At 38.0% G+C, this 21,519-nt stretch overlaps 1 protein-coding gene across 4 annotated transcripts in view; it reads left to right on the forward strand.

Moving 5' to 3' along the window:
* ptprz1a (protein tyrosine phosphatase receptor type Z1a) overlaps positions 1–21,519 on the forward strand; it is a 46,710-nt gene that overhangs the window by 21,436 nt on the left and 3,755 nt on the right. For 2 of the 4 annotated variants that reach the window (XM_056739287.1, XM_056739289.1), the window contains exons 8-24: positions 1,575–1,725; positions 4,260–4,444; positions 4,625–4,751; positions 7,043–7,083; positions 7,205–9,215; positions 11,425–11,566; positions 13,676–13,761; positions 15,635–15,720; positions 17,469–17,489; positions 17,645–17,741; positions 17,957–18,042; positions 18,623–18,757; positions 19,094–19,228; positions 19,326–19,489; positions 19,584–19,719; positions 21,011–21,157; positions 21,391–21,484. In XM_056739287.1, the coding sequence (XP_056595265.1) occupies positions 1,575–1,725; positions 4,260–4,444; positions 4,625–4,751; positions 7,043–7,083; positions 7,205–9,215; positions 11,425–11,566; positions 13,676–13,761; positions 15,635–15,720; positions 17,469–17,489; positions 17,645–17,741; positions 17,957–18,042; positions 18,623–18,757; positions 19,094–19,228; positions 19,326–19,489; positions 19,584–19,719; positions 21,011–21,157; positions 21,391–21,484 (3,844 nt within the window). The remainder of the gene's footprint in view (positions 1–1,574; positions 1,726–4,259; positions 4,445–4,624; positions 4,752–7,042; positions 7,084–7,204; positions 9,216–11,424; positions 11,567–13,675; positions 13,762–15,634; positions 15,721–17,468; positions 17,490–17,644; positions 17,742–17,956; positions 18,043–18,622; positions 18,758–19,093; positions 19,229–19,325; positions 19,490–19,583; positions 19,720–21,010; positions 21,158–21,390; positions 21,485–21,519) is intronic. The other 2 variants (XM_056739291.1, XM_056739290.1) reach the window with 2 other exon arrangements.

The raw sequence follows: 21,519 nt of genomic DNA on the forward strand, positions 1-21,519 counted from the left end.
ATGAAGCAGCACAGGACAGAAACACACAAGCATTATAAGGGATCAAATCAAGAGGGGAACAGGTGGGGAAGTGAAATCATTAACAAGCAATAATGAGAAAACAATGGGCGGGGACAAAGACGAGACCGGAGAGAGCATGACAACAATAATATGCCTCTCTACACACAAAACACGAGGCTCTGTCATTATCCTGCCAATAGATCAAGAGAAAAATGACATGATGCGGCAGAATCATGACAAACGTCTGATGTTGTCCTTTAAGGTGAAAGAAAAAGGAATTCTGTTTCTACAGCGTCTGTCTTAGAGTCAGTCAGCTTCTGTTGCGTAACCCAGATTCTGTGTGACAAAAACACTTGGGAACGGAAATCAATTAGCTTGAAATGTTGCACACGCCCAAACGTGAAGGCGCATATGTCAATTAGCATTCCCACATGTTATTTTGGTTTTACAATAGATCCGTTTCATTTCTTTTGTGGTATGTTGTGTTTGTGTTTTACATTTGGTTTGACATTTCATAGCATATTATAATTACGTCTGCTGAGCTTTTGACAACACATACTAAAGAGGAAGTCATCTCCTTTAAAAACAAGAAACCAACAACTTTTCTTTGATTATTGAAATATAAAATGCCACGCATTCAAAAGAACGCTGTCACGTTATAAAGGAGAGTAAGTATAGGGTTACGCATCACAAAAGACTGTAAATACTTAAATACACCTTTTGTAATGTGTGTCTTTCATTCTGGGGCTGTTGCCCTCGAGTGACAAGTCAATACTAGTTGCAGTCGAAACGTCTGGTGAAAACAGAAGTTTTACCGTAAGGTAACAAACCCACGCTTGGTGACGTCACAATAGAAATGACTCACGAACATTAAAGAGCGGCTTTGAAGTTTGTACACAATGGAAATGTCTTACCGCTGGCCTACACTGTGTATATATGTTTGAAGTTGAAAAAAAATGGTGTGTAAAGTAACATATAGAGTCAATTTGAATGAGTTCAGTAATCCAATAGAAATTTAAAGTCTGAGACTGATAAAGTAATGATGTTTTGAAGCGTTAATATTATTCACTCTTTCACATATTTATCTTTTGTAAAGTTTGCTTACAGTATTTTATAACCAGGAGTGATTAAAAATAATATAAATATTGAGACGATGAATGAGTAATGAGCCTTATTATTGCTTATTCACTTAGCAGCACCTAGTGGTGAGGCACTACGGTGGCTCTCACATGACAAATATGCCGTCAAACTTCCGCTTCTTTTCCAAAGGAGGAGACACATTTACGAAACGCTCTCTGTAGAACAGAAACAACATGATGAATTCTATATAAGGGGACCCTGTATACAAATAGAAATAGCTCATTCTAAGGCAATAAAAACATAACGCTTCATTATGTAAGGTCTTTATACACCTTTGAAGACATAGTTATATATATTATATTGTATTTCTGTCATTAGAGCCTCCAAAAAATTACACTCAGCATCTTTGAATAGCTTTTTTTAAGAAAGCTTCAAGCGTATGAATTGTGAATATAGATGTTTGCCATCCAAGTCTTGTGTTTCCATGTGTGCAGCTGGAGATGTTCTGCGAGGTAATGACTATGCAGCAGGCTGGATATGTCATGCTTATGGACTACCTTCAGAATAACTACAGAGAACAGCAGGACCAGTTCATGGGACAGGTCTTCTCATCCTACACTGGTGTCGAGGAGGTGCACACTCCCAGTACGTACTTCACAAACATGCAGTACACACACAGAACTCTGGAGTTCTTTTATTCAAAAGGATTCAAGGAAGGCAGGCGGTTTGAGGGTCACAGATCCAATTAGCCTCCAACATGATTTCTAATTCCAACAACTGCTTCTCAATTAAATAAGGTTTCTATTTTAGCACTCGGTAGGCCCCTCCAGGCCTTTTCCTACTTGCTATATGTGAATGTAGTCAGACATTTGGCCCATTTTTAGCCATATTCAATACTTTTATATGACCCTTTATGGATAACATACGAGATTTGAGACTTGTTACTAATATATTTAGGTCTAACCTGATTTAACAACCCCTTAAAAGAGGCTGTAGAAGTTTTGATAGATTTACCTAGAGGCAACTTAGTATTTACAAGTAAATGAATAAATGTAGATGACGTTGTCCTGCACGTGGGGGGAATTTGCGTATCCGTGTAATTTTTGGGAAATTAAATCCTAATTTTCAACAATATTCAATACTCGTGATATTCTGTAGTTTTATATCTTCTACACAATTACCTCAAAAATATTAAATATTTGATATACACCCACATCTGCAATTTTCAGTGAGTTGTTATCACCATCCTCACATTTTATTATCTTAATATTTTACAAATCGATTACAGATAGGATGGGGTGTAATAGTTGACAGGATCTGAACTGGTTTATCCTGGTGCATTTCACCATTAACAGATCAGCGGTTGAATGTCGATGCCCTATTTTCGGCTGTTCTGGTACAGGGTGTGCTGGCAAGCCTGCACGTGGGAGCTATGTTTTTAGTGGCCACCGGCAATGGAAAATAGCCTGTTTGTGCACTTGTAATTGAACAGTAATGAAGATCAGCCTGTGTTGGGAATGCTATTCATACAGTAACATGATGTTGCAGTAATAGTTTGTAACGACTAACTGTTTCATTGGGATTTACAGTAACTTGAAGTTGCGTAAAGTTTTTTTTCAAGGCCAAGATTCACACTTGTCAGTTTACAATTTTGTTATTGGCACCACTGCACTTGTGTTTATTTTTGATGGGTGTCTGTTAAAGGCGGGTTGTCCAATTTCCAAATAATTCTTGTTTAGAAAAGTCGGGCGAGTACCAAAACAATCTTTTAGCCAGTCAGTAGTATGGTGCACAGTGCACAGGATTGACATTAGTCAAACCGAGCGCTGACGAAACCTGGAGATGGGGGTAGGGGTGTGTCTGTTTTGGTGATTTGAACATCAACAACGGTGAATGGGGTCGAAAACCCCACCTTTAAGAGTAAAAGCTCTCAAACCAGCCAGTGGCTTCACCTCAGCTACATTGTGCACACATTAGTACAGTGTTTACTCACTACAATTTGATCCTCTCTCTCGCTCTCTCTCTGGCTCACATATCAAAACTCATCTGTGTTGCTAGGTAACTGTCTCTCTCCAGTTGGCCCCCTTTACTCGCACAGGTTGAATTCAGACTTCAAACTAATCAAACTGTTTTTTAATCAAGAGACAACAAAAAACATCCAACGTGTGATGTTTAGTAGATTTTTATGTACAATTTCCATCTGCGGTTTACGCTATTTGACATGTGTTGTAGTGTAGATCATTTTTTCATCTATGGCTCCTCTCTGCCCCCTTGTGTTGGAAACTGAGACCTTACAAAGTAACCTCTTCTATTACTGTATCAATTGATTTTCATATTGACACATTCATCTGGAATAAACCTTAAATGTGAACCTGGATCACAAAACCAGTGTTAAGAAGCACAGGAAATTTTTTAGTAATAGACGAAAATACATTGTGTGGGTCAAAATTATCGATTTTTCGTTTATGCCCAAAATCATTAGGATATTAAGTAAAGATCATGTTCCATGAAGATACTTAGTACATTTCCTATCGTAAATATATAAAAAGTTTATTTTTGTGAGTGGATGGCCTTTAACAGCGCCCCTGATTAACAACCTCAAAGGCGATTTTCTCAATATTTAGATTTTTTTGGCATTCTAACAACTCATACATCAATAGAAATCTTATTTATTCAGCTTTCAGATTATGTAAACATCTCAATTTCGAAAAACTGACCCATAAGACTGGTTTTGTTGTACAAATGACTTGCAACATTTTACCATATAAGCCCATAGTAGAAGTGAGGAGGGATGATGTGTGGCCACACCAGTCAAAAAATATTTTTTATGAAAATGAATGATATTTCTGTCCTGGTTTTCCCCTTCATGGAAATGTTTTACATTTCTGAATTGAATAAATTAAACGGATCAGTAAGAGGTCTGAGCTGATAAGAAGGACCAATACAGTTTTATATTTATTAAATAACATAGTAACATTTGAACAATAATAATAAAGTATTGTTTTTGTTTTCGTGAAGCTTTTTTCCAGAGCTCTGGCTAATTTTTCATGTCACAGTGCTGTAAGAAATTTCATACAAATGAGAGAAACAAGTTTTTTCATTTTTGGGTGGACCATCCCTTTAAGAGTTGTTTGCTGTAGTAGACTATAATATAGTTGTTCTTGTATTCTGGTTTGTAGTTTGCAGTTCAGAGCCAGAGAACCTGCAGGTCACCCCTCATAATTACACCAGTATGCTTGTGATCTGGGAGAGGCCGCGGGCCGTCTACGACGCAAGTATAGAAAGATACTCTGTCACTTACCGCCCGACGCAGGGGGATGATGAATCTGCCCGAGAGTACTTGACTGACGGAGACCAGGATGTGGTAATCAACTATTATTGATTTTCAAACAATGAATGTACCATATCTGTTACTTTAAAGTAAGATAAAAAATATATGGTGACCAGAGGTTGTCCCATGTAAAAATGAAAGTGTCAAGTACATGTTGCCTATGCAGTAGACATCACCCCTTATGATGTCTTTGTTTGTTTGTTTTACCACCAGGGGGCAATCATTCAGGGCCTGCTGGCCAACACCAGTTACATGGTCCAGGTGGTTGCTGTGTGCACCAATGGTCTGTATGGCAGAGTGAGCGAGCAGCTGTCCGTGGACATTCCCCTCGATGATCCTGGTAAGAGCAAACGCGCCCGCCGCCCTCGCATCCGTGGACAATGAGTTAAAAACACACACGCCCTATATAGATTTCCAAAGACGTAGGACAAACAGAATTGTTTATGATTGTAGGTGGACCCCTGCAAACCAGTATTTAGATTAAACATTAGATGAGTTTTCAACTCAGTCAATTTAAGGAATCAAGGAAATAATCTGTGAGAATAATTTAATTTTAATAAATTATGGCAATTTTGTGTAATATTCGAACTCTTTTTATCACATTTTTATTTTAGGCTTTAATATTTTATTATGGGATACACTCTTGTCTTTTGTGTCGGTTTCACCACTTGAAGACAAACAGTCCTGTATGGTTTCATTTTTAAGTTTAATTTTATTCTCATTGAAGCGACTTGCGTTTAACGTAACAGCTTTTGGGTTCTTTGGTGATTCGTCTTATAGTCTTCTTGTTAAAAGATTTCATGTACCTACTTTTCTTTTTCTCTCTGTATCATCTCTAGGTGTATATTATATGTGTTTCAGGTGCACATGTATACAAACATTGTGCTCTGTACTCTGTCTTATAAATCACTTGTGCTGTTAATATGCAGATTTTTCAGTATGAGGAAAAGCATGTTTTTATGTTTCATGAGCATTAAGTCCTGTGATTTACGACTCGCAGTGGATTTCTAGCCTTGATAACACACTGCAATGTTGGAACATCTGTATTTTTCTCACTGAATTATAATAAACTAATCCGTCTCGTTGAAAACCCTTGGCATCATAATTTAGTGTCAATGGACATACATGTAGTCATATTAAAACTGTCACACATTTTCAATTCCTTAAAGGAGTAGTTCACTTTCAAAATGAGTTTTCTTGATAATTTACTCACCCCCATGTCATCCAAGATGTTTATGTATATGTTTCTTTAGTCGAAAAGAAATCAAGGTTTTTGATGAAAACATTCCAGGAGTTTTCTCCATATGGTGGACTTCAATGGAATCCAAACGGTTAAAGGTCAAAATGACAGTTTCAGTGCAGCTTTAAACGATACCAGACGATGATTAAAGGTCTTATCTAGCGAAACTATCATTAAAAAAATAATATGTATATGCTTTATAATCACAAATGCTTGCCTTGCTCTTTTCTGCAATGCGCTTTCATGAATTCACAAAATACGTAATTACGTTGAAAAGGTCGCGCTTGACGCAAAGTTGAACCGGCAAGTTTTCAGTGTAATTACGTATTAAGTGAAGTCATGAACGCTCATAGCAGAACAGAGCAAGGTGAGCATTTGTGGTTATAAAGCATGTACATTAAAAAATTTCGAAAATGGCCGATGAATTCACTTCAATCGTATAGAAACAAAACCAATGCAAGTGAAAGGGGTCCGGTTAACAAAATTCATCGAAATATCTTCTTTTCTACGAAAGGATGTCGTACAGATTTGAAATGACTAGGCTGAGTAAATGATGACAGATGAAAAAATAAAGTTTGTGAATCTAAAGGTGATTTAGGATAAATCCGTGGTGTAGGGGCTTTTATGGAATCACACATTTTCTGCCTTTATTTCAATATTTCCATGCTTCACAAACCGATCTTGTCCATATCGCGAAATCTCTGGGGTCTTTCCATCATTTTGTGTCAATGAGTTTGACCCATACGACAGGTAAGAGTCTGCACAAGATTATAACCTCTCTCTACTCTTGTGTGCTGGGAGCCACTGTAGTGCATGAAGGTGTCCAACTTTCCTGCTGTGTGAAGAAATGCTTTTCTTTAATAAGTATGTACTTAGAAACTGACCCTTTGACCCGGAGAATGTCCCTTTATGTACTCTTTGTATAAGACTGATCTGATCTTATATAAGGTCTCTGGTTGTGTGGTTGACTTTTCCTTTCTTGGAAAAAACATTTTACAAATGTTTCAGTTGTATTGCTTACAAGTAAAAAAATTAACTTGTTTTCTTGTTAATGTAGCCTAAGTTACAAATTATAATCTACAGTTTTCATTTTCTGCAAATAAAGGCGAATAGCAACAATATTTTTCATTGAAACTTATCAGAAATATTTTTTGTAGTTCATAGAATTAAACAAAAATGGTAATTTTACCTAAACACAATGTGAATTCAGAAAAACTGAAAATTATTTTAAAATGGTCTCTTAATTTTTTTGTGGCTGTATATTATATTAAATCTAATATTAGTAGGCTTTAAATAAAGTTTAAAGAATGACAAAACGCATATACGCAGCTTAGAATTGAATTTCTTTGGCCATACAGTGTTTTAACTTTTTATATTTGTTTTATTTTCAGAAGCAGAGCTTGATCCTGAATTATTTGACTATGATGGAATGGTAAATAAAACAATGCTACTGTTGTCTATATTTATGTACAAACCATCTACAGTTGAGCTAAATTATAAACACTTTGCCTTTCTTTCTGTTCCTCTCTCTCTCTCTCTCTCTCTCTCTTCAGGAAAACTATAACATCAATCCCTTTTTCTTGGAACCAGACTTAAATCAGCTTCCATATCCCATCCAAACCACCACAGTCCAACCAAAAGTCACACAAGAGAGACCCACCTATCCATTGTTTGATATTAAAACAACACCAAAGGCTAATGAAAGGCAGATCCCAGTAGATGACTCCCAGACAAATGATCGTTATTATATTCCGGTGGCATATACAGAAGAACCTACAGTGATATATACCAACCAACCTACCATCACCTCAGTCATATCCACCAGCACAGATACACACATCGATAGACCGGACGATAGTGTAATAATTGTGTCCTCAGAGGATGATAGTGAAAGCACCTTTACAGAATCAACCATAACAAGCGTCACCACTGAAATAAGCATAACATTGGCTTCAGTAGACGTAACTGAGGTTACTGAGGTTGAGGAAGTGCCTCGACCCGTAACCGACTCAGACAAATATGGTGAGATTTCAATGACTGTAGCCCCATTAGAAAGTCTTAGTGAAATCCCAAAGGGATCAACTTCCTCTTCCTTGGAGGTCATCTTACATCCTTCAACTCCTAGCTTGCCTTTTCCAACCACTGCTTTTAGTACCGTCCTGCCGCAGACCACCCAGCCGGTGTTCAATGGTGAGAGCGCCCCCTTTGTATCTGACACTCCGTCCCACGTGCATGCGAGTCCTGTCTCCCCCTCCAAATCCCCCAACAGTGTGTTGTCTGAGCTCATCCCTGACTGGGACACCCCGTTCACAGTTTCACCCCCAGTGTCCGGTGGTGCACAGTCTATCACCCCTTCCTCTTCCTACCCCACCCTATTCCCCGTGATGTCTTACTCCGACGTAGAGCCTGTCTCTAGTGGTGGCTGTGATGATGATGGTGACGATGATGTTATGTCTGGATCCGTCTCGACTGACCCCCAATGTAGAAGTACCTTACCTGTCCAAACGTTACCAGAATTGACAGGTTCAGTGTCGAGCTCTGAACACGACTTCACACGCCTTTCCGAATCCTCAAGTACAGTCTCCCTGCTGAGCGTAGTTACGTATCTTCAACCTTCAGTTCCAGTCACTAGCGACTACACTCAGATGCCGACGACCCAGGATCCGACCACGTCTCTCTCAGGTACCTTTGGGGATTCTAGTCTGCTTCCAGAGTCATCTCTGGTTGCTCCTACTTTTACCCAAGATGCATCACACACCTCAAGTGAAATCTCTCTGCATGCCTCTGTTAACGTCTTGATGCCCTCCTCTACCTGGGTACCGCCCCCTTGTCTGCTTTTGTCCACCTCCAGCGTTGGTACCCCTCTGTGCAGCGACACAGACATGGACCACCTTCCCGAGGCTGGTTTCTCATCTTCTGTGTTTGCTTTAAAGCCTTCTTCTGACCTCAACATTTATATTACAGCTTCCATCAGCGCAGTTACAAGTCAAGCAGTTGGACGGTCCCTGGATGCTCCAGTTCCCACTGAATTCCAAACCATTGCACCCACCTTTTCTTTACAATCCCACACCGTGCCCAGTTCCGCGGTGCCCCCGACAGTTGCGCCGACCTCTACTCCCGAATCCATCTCTGTTCTCGCTCCAGCGGTGCCCCCGACTGTTGCGCCCACCTCCTTTCCAAAATCCAGCACCGTGCCAATACACTCTGCAGATGGGCAGTTGGATAGCAGTGCCTCCGGCTGGCTTTTGGATTTGGACTGGGGTCAGAGCTCCGCCTCAGGAGACGGGAGTACCGCTCCATACATCCCCACTGCTTCACCTACAGAGGCGACTACTGATGAGACGAACAATGGGAATGAGGAGCACTCCTCTTCCTTCTACTTTGAGGGTGAGAACCTAGCGACGGACTTTAGGGTCACCTTGCGCCCTAGCCCATCCTGGACTGTGCAAGGAGGTGGAGAAGAAGAGAGTGGATCGGGAGAAGTCCTCACTGATAACGAGACATCCTCAGACTTCAGTATCCCAGAGCGCACTGAGAGGAATTCGGAGGAGGAACCGGTGGCAGGTAAAGCTCTTGACCGCTGAACATCCAAACATGAAGATGCTTCGTGACTTAGCTAAGCTTGAGCAAGATCAATGAAGGTTCCTGAAGAAGGTTCACGGTTACAGAATGACGAAAGTATGTTGAATTCTGAATGTCTTAACCAACCAAAATCTCATCCAGAAAATCTTTTGTGAGAAGTTTGTAAAATGGAGAAGGTGAGATTTAAAGAGCTTATCAGGCTAACTGCTGCTGCAAAGTTATACAAATGTTACCATCATCATAACCACAAACATCCCATCATCATATCCCTAGTCCTGTGTTCTATGTTATGTTGCATGTTGTATGTGTGGTGTTTCGCAAAAATGTGCATAACCATGCTCACATCACATCAGAAACATAGCAATGGCACGTTCTCCATCTCAAATCAACTCTAACACATATGACCACACATTTAGTTTACAATCTTATTCTAGCAAGTGTAATAAAATATTTGTATAAATTCTATTGTTAGATTGAACAGCCCTGATTTATAATGGTTTCTTTTTAATATACAATTATAAAACTTGAGATTCAGTCATGGCTTAGTAAGAGCTTGAAGGGCTAGTTTTATGCTTTACGCTGCCTTACAGATATGTCAGATTTAGGATATTTTCCACATCAAAGCCGGAATTGATGTCTGGAATTGGTAACATTAATAATATTTAGTAACATCAAAAATGCACAGTTCCAGAAATGATTTTCTGGTTGAGGTGGGAAATATCCTAAATCCGAAGTGTCTGGGACTCAGCATTAGTCCGCCTTATGTTTTTAAATTGTCTATGTGGTGTTTTTCATATGCTTGAACACAAACCTTGTAAGCCAAAAAAATATTAGTCAATAACCCCTGCTGAGTTGTTTTTCCTTAAAAATGCAGTTTACAAAAAAAATCTCAAACATGCAATTTAAAATCATTTTTTTCTTACTTCAAAAACACATTATAACCAATCACGTCACTCTCACCCACTTGAGCACCTAGTTCAACAATTGAAGATATTAGAAGAGATGTATTTTACAGTATTCAACACGTATTTATACAAATTTAATCAGGTGTCCAAAATTCTTCAAAAAGATCACAAAGAATGGCCATCTCGGCTGCCATAGTTCAACTCTTGCGTCATCGCAACAGGGTGTTCAACCGCACCACTGTTTCCGTTTAAAAAACGTTTTGCAACGTTTTGTCGGGGCTGAACGCAGCCCAGGAAATCTGAGCTCTTGTGAATGAGGGTGTAGAGGATGTAGAGTTACATTCAAGTTGTTTTGAAGCATAAAAAGCAAAATGTGGATTATCAAAATACGTTTTAATGGATCAAATTATTTGGGCATGTTCAACATTTATTTCCAACCTCCTTGAGATAACTCACGAATTCATATCATGTCATTGCTTTTCCAGCAGAGGGCAGCAGAACTCTTATATTTACTCAGCAGTTAGGGACAGCTGGCAGTATCAGCCTTATGTTTTGGCTGGAATGGCGAGGTCAAGTAAGACAGCCCTAGGCCAGGTCTTAATCTCTCAGATGTGTCTGTCTGCAAAGAATGTTGACCTGTGAACTCTTTAGCCTCTTAGTGTCAGACCAGCTCAAGACACATATCTGATGGAATAGATTAAGTTGTGCATTATAGAGAATATACACCAACAGAAATCTGTTCTAAGGTCAAAGACAAACTGAGCTGGTATCCTATAATATTTCTAATGCACTTGAACCAACATCTTATCAAAGGATCACATGTTTGGAAGATTTTAGATAGATAGATTTTAAAGTTGGACTAGCGTCATGAATTTGTTTTTTTATCATTAACAACTTCATTAATTCCACAATATTCCTTTAAGGCGTCTGCATCAATATCTGTATATACTAGCTTTATTTTTTTATGTAGATGAACATGTTAGTATATTTGTCTTTTACTTCATATCCCAGGGCTAAGGTACTTTATGATTTTGTGTGTAAGAGTTTCAGCGTTATATGAATGTGTTTGTTTTATGATATGAAGTGTGAAAGCTCCACATGAGTCTCTTGTATGTGAATTGCATCTACTATACTGTAAGGTTGCATAAGGAGCTATTGGCAGTGTGCAGATAGAGGTGACGCTTGTATCAAATATAGAATTTAAGTTGGGAGTACTACCTATAGAATGTCATACTGAATGTCTGATAAATTAATCATGTTTAGTGAGAGCGTTCTCTAACCCATAGACGCCAGTAACAGCAGTCACGAGTCGCGGGTGGGCCTGGCGAGCATCATTGAGAGAAAGAAGGCTATAGTTCCTCTGGCTGTGGTCTCCACACTCACCTTCCTGGCTCTTATTGTTCTCATTGGCATTTTTATCTACTGGAGGTAAGAATTCACCCTAGTGTACATTACATACTAGTGCATATCATTATTATGATTAAAAACAATGAGTCAATCAATAATATTAAATAATACAACTTAAAAAACTTTGTTAGAATTATTGATTAATAAAAGTAGATTTACTGTATAAAGTTGTCTTAAATATATCGTAAACATGGATTGTTGGAAAAATAAATATAGGCGGTTTCAGCGAAAACAACATAAACAAACGTTGTGTGACCCAAATTTAACAGTTAGTGATTCTTTGCTGAGGTCTACCGGAAGTTGAGTAGTTGTAATTTAATTGAATGCAAATTAAATGTAAAATAAATTGTTATATTATAACCAAACACAGATCGGAAGTTAACTTTGGGCCAGGTGCGTGTGTGCGATGAAACCGTCTTTACATTATATATGATATATATATATGTGTACGAACATTATTATGTTTTTAATCATTTAACAGAGTTACATTTATGATTTAAAATTTTCTTTAAAAACTGTTCTGGCTAAATGTCGCCTATGATTGTAGTTATATTGTATTAATTCAGATTTGATTGTAGATTTTTAATACATGTCAATTTTCTCAACTGGTTTGTATTCAATTGCTTCATTTAAAAGGGTCTCAATTCAGAGGCCCTTCAGGCAACTCTGGACATTTAAAAATTAAAATGTCTATTTATAACCAAACATACACTGTAAAATAAAACGTATCCAGTTGATACTTTAAGGGTCTTTTTCTTTCTGATCCAAGCTTAAAAATAATTGTATCTGGTGTTTTAGTTTTAGATTTAGAATTCATTTAGTTTTAGATTTATATGTTTAGATGTAAATGCAGGTAATTGATGAAGCACATATTAGGTGACCTGACAAAACCTTTTTTGTACACTGTAGAAAGGCAATAGTTATGCATTGACCCGATCATAATGCCTGGAAAACAAAAACACATTTTCTTTGAGACAGCTGCTCCTGATGTCCTTCATATTGTTATTAATCCATAATCATAACAATCAGCGAATAAGGGGGGTGTTGTGCTGTGGCCCCATGAGGAGAGTGTTGTGTGTCTGTGACGGGGGGGGCTAATCTTGGGCACAGACCCAATCTCACACCCACGGGGCGAGGGACCACCCTAAAGGGTACCAACATAAACAAGTCATGACGTGAAAGCTTGTGCCGTGTGTGTGAGACTGGATTAACACCAGACTGGAAAAAATGATCCCAAATATCTCAAATGTTTGTCATTTTCACTATAATTTTTCTCCAGCTCTACACCAAAATGTCTGGAATCTAGCTTGCTGTCGGATATTCTCGGCCGTTAAATAAGCATCTTTGGCAATCCCATCAACAGCATGTTTTCCACATGTAAACAGTTTAGTGGCATAAGATTGTACATTTCTCATTCCTGTCTCAGCCCCTACGGCATCTCGCTCACGTTTGACTTTATGTCGTGACATCTCCAAGATTGTGGCGAGATTAAATTTGTAATCTTGAAGCCGGTGATTAAATCTCCAATATGTTGATGTGTTGTTTGTGGGCCTGAAGGGAACACACGCTATCCGGCTGAGGAAAGAACCTCAGCGTGATTATGTTCAACACGACCAACTCGTGTTCATTCCATGTTAGCGCGGCTGTGGGTGGTTCAATCACAGCGAACTGCTTGTCCATCTGTAGCTACACGGTGCTCATTTGAAGAGCAGACAGATGCGCATTTAACGGGACGTCTTGAAACGCTAGTGTGTAATCTGTTCCCCCATCTTCATAGTTTGTTGCCACTAATCTCTTGCAAGGAGTTGCCGTTTTAAACAAAACAGATTCAAGGTTGAAAAGTAGAGTGATCCTGTTAGTATGCGTTTTAGTGGAATATGTGTGGATTAGATTAAATATAATTTAAAACTTTGTATGTGTTTTAAGCGTACAGTCTCATATGCAGTAGGTAGATAGGACATTCAAATAGACAATTTATTATTATGTTTTGAGCTTAAACTGATGTTTTTTGTGGTTTGTTAACATTTTGTCTGAAAAGGATTTGTGGAGTACATTATACTTACGTGCTATTGAGTCAACAGTAGTGGTTACTTGAAGTCCTGAGTAAACTATGTTTTAATGCCTTTACAGGAAATGTTTTCAGACTGCTCATTTTTACATAGAAGACAACACATCTTCCAGAGTGATTTCCACGTCACCAAAGCCCAGACATACAGGTAACTCACATACACGCTAGATTTCTGTACATTGTTGGGACTTTCCATAAGGAAATATTTGACCCTGGACCACAAAACCAGTCATAACGTCAATTTTTCTAATAAGCTGAGCTGAATAAAGAAGCTTTTCATGATGTATGATTTGTGAGGAGAGGACGGTATTTGTGCGAGATACAACTATTTTAAAATCTGGAATCTGAGGGTGCCAAAAAATCTAAATATTGAGAAAATTGCCCCTTTAAGTTGTCCGTCAGAGGCGCTGTAGCGGGTTGTTACTAAGAAGAAGCAGGTTTGTTTTAATGCTCTCTATTGACTTACCACTGAAATGATGTTGTGGAGGGAATAAACCAAAACTACAGAGGTACCAAACTTAAGTGGGAAGTGATGTTTAGAGGTGTTTTTTGTTTACGGTTTAGCATCCACCCACCAAAATAAAGTTTTTATATATTTACTATAGAAAATTTACAAAATATCTTTTACTTAATATCATAATGATTTTTGGCATAAGAAAAATCAATCATTTTGACCCATACAATGTATTGTTGGCTATTTCTACTAATATAGCCGTGCTACTTATGGTTTTGTGGTCGAGGCAGAGTGACATATATACCGTCAAATAAGCATCATTTCGTTTTTTTATTAGTTTCCAACAAATTTACATTAAGGAAAACACTGACCAGTGATGAAACCAATATAAACACAAATACAGATGTATAATGTACCATACCATAAAGCCCAGTAGCTTTTCAATAACACTTTCAAATGTAAAAGATTTGAATCTGTAAGGATTCAGTCTTGCCTTATTTTCAAAGAAAATTGCTAAAGGTCGGTCCATGTAATGCTAACAGCTGCTAAAAGATTTTATGATTTTGTTACATCATGATCAGATATATCAATTGACATTTATTAAAAGTGAAGAACCACCAATATGAAGGTTCTGTAAAATCCCATGAAACATATTCTGTAATGTCCTACTTGCAACGTTTTTATTCAGAGAGTACATTACTTGACATTTAAATATATATATTTTTTTAAGTTTATTTATCAAGTATTAATATAAAATAACTTTTATAAATACAACTCATATTTCTATATTTATACATTTATTTTTCCACTTTATAAGTCAAGTCATTGTTTGTAATGATCTTTGCTTGTGAAGTTTGCTTGTATCATGAATGAATTTGCCATAAATAGCCTTAAGTGCTGATATGGCGTAAAAAATACATCATATATATTACTAATAATAATTATATATCGATCGAGTATTGATTTTGTATTGCGAAAGATAGTATTTGGCATCAGCTAATTTAAAAACGATGTTTATTTAGTTATCCTTATAAAGAAAATAACTCCAACTTCTCAAAGTTCTCAAAACCAGATGCAAAAATATACAAACATTCCCTCACGTATTCTTAACACCTGACAGAAAATTAAAAATAAATACAATTTAATCAAAAGACTTCAATATGTTCCACTTACTATACTAGGGTAATAATATTTATAAGACCCTCCTTGAAAACATCTCCTAATTTACGTGATTTATGAAAAAAATCTCTGTAATATTTATACCAAAATATTTCACTATCACTTTTTAAGTGTAAAGTAAAGTGTGATGTTATTTTGTTTAAAGATAATAAACATTTGGTTTATTAAATAGCTTCAAATAGTGATGACCTCTCAAAAGAGTTTTACATTTCACCACATGTGTCACCTGCACATTAACTCAATCTGATCACGAACAGATCGTTTCACATTATCTTTAATGTGATAATATTTGCGTGATTCTCTGCATCCTATAATTCTGTTCAAATAACAATCAAATGCTTTCGCTGTTATTTTGGTCGTAACCCTGTGATCACGTTCTGTCCTGCAGGTGAACGCGCACCCCTGTTGGTTAAACAGTTCGTGAAGCACGTGGCAGAACTTCACAACACCGACTCGTTTTCCAGAGAGTTTGAGGTGCGTGTGCCGTCGTCCCCTCCCTTCTGACTCTTTTCAAAGGACAGCTGTCTTCTGATATTTTAGATCAACATTTCATCGACACATCTCCGTAAATGAGTTGTGTGGTTCAGTCAGGCACGCATGGCATCTATATCCATTCATGCGTGAACGTAGGTTGTTGGTAACGTGTTTCGTATAATTAGGTCAGTAATGTGTGCAAAGCCACTATTGCATTAGGGTGCAAAAAGAAGAAAAATGCACCGAATTATAGATCGAATTGTGTCTTCATTAGCATCAATCAATGTCAAATTGTAACCTGCTCACCATGACATTAATTAATTTGCACTTGATTAGATAATTAAAAATGAATTGAGCGCGCTTTAATTGGACACAAAATGAGGCGGTTAAACTTAATGATGAAGAGTGTTCCTAAAAACAAACGCAGAAAGTTTTTGTGTTGTTTTGTTCATGCCGAGCGCAAAGTTAAGCGCGTATTCATCGCACACTCATGATTGATGTGTGTTTTGTCACGTGGCATGCTTGTTATGTTAAGCGCGCGCACGGAAACGTGTGTGTTTGAATGTTTTTCGATTTATAACAGCGTGGACTTGGATTCTGTCTGTTGGAAGATTCGAGAATATTTAATTGTATTTCTTATGTTTTAACGTCTTAAACATTACATGTAGCATAGGCCCTTTAAAGGGCTTTGTTTCAGCACCTCTTTACACCTGAAAAAAATAGACACTTTTAACACTACATCCTTAACATTTGGTTTTAATACAGGACAGAAATCTGAATTCATTTTGTATATAGACCGCCACTGGTCCAGCAGCAACATTTCTTTTCATTTGAAATCTTACATAATGTTATCTTAAAAATATTCGATTTGATTCATTTATAAATGTTCTGTTGGTTGTCTTTTTTGATCAATGTTGCTTACGTTTTCCGAAGGGGTCTATAGTTTGTAAGGGTCTCGTCGTGTGAATCATGTCAACTCCCACATGATAAAATATTGTTACGTATTGTCAACTGTAGTTAGATTTCTAGATCTAAACAGTTTATCAATTCAGTGAAGTATACTATACTATTTATACATACTACAGTAGGCTACACAATATATATTAACTATACACAGTTGACTATGTATAGTTAACACAACTGTTAACTATAAATAGTATACTGCAGCATTTTTTCATGTGGGATATCACTACTCATAACCTGGTGAAGGTGAGATAATAACTACAGTTTATTGTATTTTTAATTCGTAACACTGCATACTATTTACAATTGAAATCAAAGTGTGTTAGGGAAGCTACATAGTACGTTCATGAATCTTTCTGCAGTAAAATTCTCATTCAAAAATATATTTTGCCGGAGCCTTCGCCCCCATGAAATACCACCACAGTCCACTGGGGACCATCGTTTTGGACCCACTAGCTTATTACTGTTTTAACCAATAAGCATTCAGAACAGTAACCGATCTAGTTCATAGGCGGTTTCAGCCGTAAAAACATATCCGCAAAGAATCAATAGCTGTTGAGAAATGTTTATTTAATATAAATTGATATGAATTTAATGTAAAATTTATTGTTTTAACAAGTTAACTTTGGACCAGGTGCGTGCGTTTAATGAAACCGTCTATATTAAACGCTTAAATTAAACAGAATCCAGACCAGACTGTTATCTTTTGCTTTGTACTCTATTATGTTAATTTGTCCACGTCTTGTATTTCATTGCTTTGCTTTGTGCATTCTCACCCCCATTAGATATTGAAAGAATATTTCGAGGTAAGCCATATCTCCCTTTTAATCCTCTTAATTTAATATTGCTTTGAAACGCTTCAGCATGTGTTGTTGATGCTGAGTGGACTGCACTTGTGAAAAGTCTTTGACCGTGTATATGGCAAAATGCTGCGCTGGAGTCTTGTTGGTTTATTTCGCAGGAGGTTCAGTCCTGCACTGTCGACCTCGCAACCACGACAGACACTTCCAGCCATCCGGAGAACAAGAGCAAGAACCGATACGTCAACGTTTTAGCCTGTGAGAATCACTTCATGAAAGCTCAATGTGTGGGGAGACCGGGGCTAGTTGTCACAAGTTCACAAGAAGTCACAAGGCTAAAATAAAATTCATATAGTAATAATTCAATCTCATAATTAAAACATATTCACTGATAAAGTGGGAAAATATCTCTGGTCTCACCCTTTAACCACAGTGTTGAATGACGAAAGACTATTATTTGTCACATCTTCTAGATGACCACAGTAGAGTGCGACTCGCTCCCTTGACAGACAAAGATGGAAAGAGCGATGGGGAATACATAAACGCCAACTACGTTGATGTAAGATATCTCGTTTTTTTGCCATTCTTGTTGAGGGCTCTTGTAGAAGTGTTGCTAGGAAGTCTTGATAATTGTATTATAATCTAATCAGTGAAACATGACATCCTCAAAGCGCAACCATTTAGCTTGCAAAAGAAATGATAGTTGATCTTTATTTAAATGTACAGTTCATCCAAAAATGAAACATCTGTCATAATTCTCTCACCCTCAAGTTGTTCCAAACCTGTGTAAAATCATTGCTCTGCTGCACACAAAAAATGATGTTTGGAAGAATGTTTGGAAGATAACTGTTGTGGGGCACTATTGACTTCCATAGCAGGAAAACATCTACAATGGCAGTCAATGGTGCCCCAGAACTGTTAAGTTCCCCACATTCTTAAAAATATCTTTGTTTGTGCTATACATAAAGAAAAGTGTGCAGGTTTGGAACCACTTGAGGTTGAGGTTAATGATGACCGAATTTTCATGTTTGGGTGAACTGTTCCTTTAAGACTTAAAGACTTTGTTAGGACTATAACATGACATGATCTCTGAAGTTGACTAAAAATGGACTCCTCTCTTGCTTGTTCTTCTGTTTTAGGGTTTTAACAAACAAAAAACATACATCGCAGCTCAAGGGCCCCTGAAGTCCAGCACGGTGGATTTCTGGAGGATGGTCTGGGAGCAAAATGTGGAAGTGATCGTCATGATCACAAACCTGGTGGAGAATGGAAGGGTGAGCTATAACGCAGCGGTCGGTGTAACACAACCTCTTTATAACTCTTTCTTCTGTGAAACACAAAAGAAGATATTTTGTGAAATGTCTCAGTGGTTTTGTTCATACAATGGAAGTCAATGGGGGCCAATGTTGTTCGGTTACCGACATTCTTCAAAATATCTTCTTGTGTGCTCGGCAGAAGAAAAAAAGTCATGCAGGTTCATAACTATCTCTTTAACAAATACCTTCAAAGAATCAATGACATTACGACAATAAATATGTGTTGAACATGGCAAGATGTCACAAATGATGCTCTTCTGTGATGTTGACTTGACATCCTCCATTTTTCAACAGAGAAAGTGTGACCAGTACTGGCCTCTGGAGAATCAGGAAGAGTATGGATTTATTCTGGTTACTACGAAGAACACAAAAGTCCAGGCTCACTACACCCAAAGAACATTCACCGTCAGAAACACCAGCATAAAGAAGGCAAGGATTGGTTTGTTTTATTACTTCAAAATTTGACTAACTATTGGTTGCTCGTCGATGATGTTCACTTAGAATCTTCCCCACGTCTGTCTTACAGGGTTCCCAGAAGGGTCGTGTTAATGAAAGAACAGTCATACAATACCACTACACACAGTGGCCTGATATGGGTGTACCTGAGTACGTTCTGCCTGTGTTATCATTTGTCAAGAAGTCATCTAGAGACAGAACAGATGATATGGGTCCAATGATCGTACACTGCAGGTGGGCAGTATTCACTAAACCTATTGTCCTGTAAGTCTTACGTAATATTCAATAAACTATAGACCGTGGTAAAATTGACCTTTTGTGTGTTTAGTGCTGGTGTAGGACGAACAGGAACCTACATAGTGCTGGACAGCATGCTAAAACAAATTCAAGAAGAAGGCACAGTTAACATTCTGGGCTTCCTCAAGCACATTCGTACACAGCGGAACTACCTTGTTCAAACAGAGGTGAGCACAGTTCATTTCGGTCTGCTTGAATTATCACTGTACCAGATAATACACACAGCCGCGGGGGGGGGTGTCCATTTCCATTTCTATCCAATGTCCGTTGAATTACAACAAATCGAAACCTCAGGAGTGACAAAGTTATCAAACATCGTAGCCATGCAGCGTCACGTCTAGGACAATTCTGTTATTAATGTGGTAGAATCGAGTAACAAATGAGAGTTTTTCTGTATAAATGGGCTGTTTTCTATTACTCCCAAACAGATAAATGCATCTAGCTTATGGTTTAGCCAGTTTTTCATTAAAGATAATTTCAGTCAAATAACATCTAATTTAAGAGTGGCACGCTGTGTCGCAGCAGGACTCAGAACAGCGTTGTAGCATAGCACCGCCGACAGGCGCGCGTACACTCATAGAAAACAATATGTTCATTATAACAAACAATAGCACTACACTGCGCGGCAGTTCCGTGTCCGGTTTACGACCCCCTTTAAAGGCTGGAACTACAAGACTTTTCAAATCTGAGCAGGTTTTTTAAAAACTAGACATCATACACTTGGACACTTTTTGAACGTTTGCATAGAAAACAATACATGATAAAATCTGCAGACAGCCACAGACTTTCTGCAACAACTCCAGGGTGAAAATCTGGGCAAGTCCTGTAGTGTATTCCAGCTTTAAGTCTTCCTTCTATTGGCAAAAAATAGTCCCTGATTAACTGCAAACCACGTTTCCGTCGCTAAGGGTGGTTGCTAAGGGTGCGTAGTGATACACAGAATCATTCGGTGAAGCGGTCGTATCATTATTCTGAATAAAGCACAGAATGAAGGACTGGAACTCACCGTTTTATAAAATGAATTTATATTTGAGGTTGTATCCATCCTTAAAGAATAGAATGAGCAACGTGGACAGATGTGCTTTTTCCCCACCCATATATTTTAATAAAAATATTTTCCCTTGGGAAACGTTAGCATTGTTGCCTTATATTTCAAGAAATATATTAATGACGCAATCATAAGGTCCACAACTATATGGTGACCCAGCAATGCTGTATACTTTCATAAAGTATGAAAATATACGGCTTTCCTGTAGCTCAGTGGTAAGAGCATTGCGTTAACAACGCAAGGTTGTGGGTTCGATCCCAGGGGATTGCAAATACCTATGTAAAATGTATAGGATAAAGTAATGTAAGTCGCTTTGGATAAAAGTGTCTGCTAAATGTAAATGTAAATGAATAAAGGATCACTGTTGCAAAGTTTCCATCTCGAACCCACTCACTGTGCTGTTCTTACAGGAGCAGTACATTTTTACCCATGATGCTCTAGTAGAGGCCATTTTGAGTAAAGAGACAGAGGTGCCATCAAGCCGCATTCATCGATATGTTAATGACCTCCTGACACCAGGACCCTCGGGCAGGACGCGCCTGGAAAAACAATTCAAAGTAAGACCAATCAATTCTGCGTTATGAATACTTGCATTAACGCACAGCTGGTTGTATGAAATGTCCAGAATAACGGGGGTCTAATGTTCCTTTGTATTATCGTAGTAGCACAAAGAACACGTAATGTGTACTTTAAAACTAAATGTAAAACCTGAATGCACTGCAAGTTGGTTTGGATAAAAATGTCTACTAAGTGCATGAATGTCAATGAAATGACTATGATGTGGTTGCAGTTGGTGTGCCAGATGAATGCCAAACAAATAGATTATTCCAGTGCTCAGAGAGAATGCAACACAGTCAAGAACAGGAGCTGCTCGCTTATACCTGGTGAGTTTACAGACCTAATGCTTATGAGACACATA

The sequence above is a fragment of the Triplophysa dalaica genome, chromosome 24 (genome assembly GCF_015846415.1).
Source record: "Triplophysa dalaica isolate WHDGS20190420 chromosome 24, ASM1584641v1, whole genome shotgun sequence".
NCBI classification, from domain to species: Eukaryota; Metazoa; Chordata; class Actinopteri; order Cypriniformes; family Nemacheilidae; genus Triplophysa; species Triplophysa dalaica.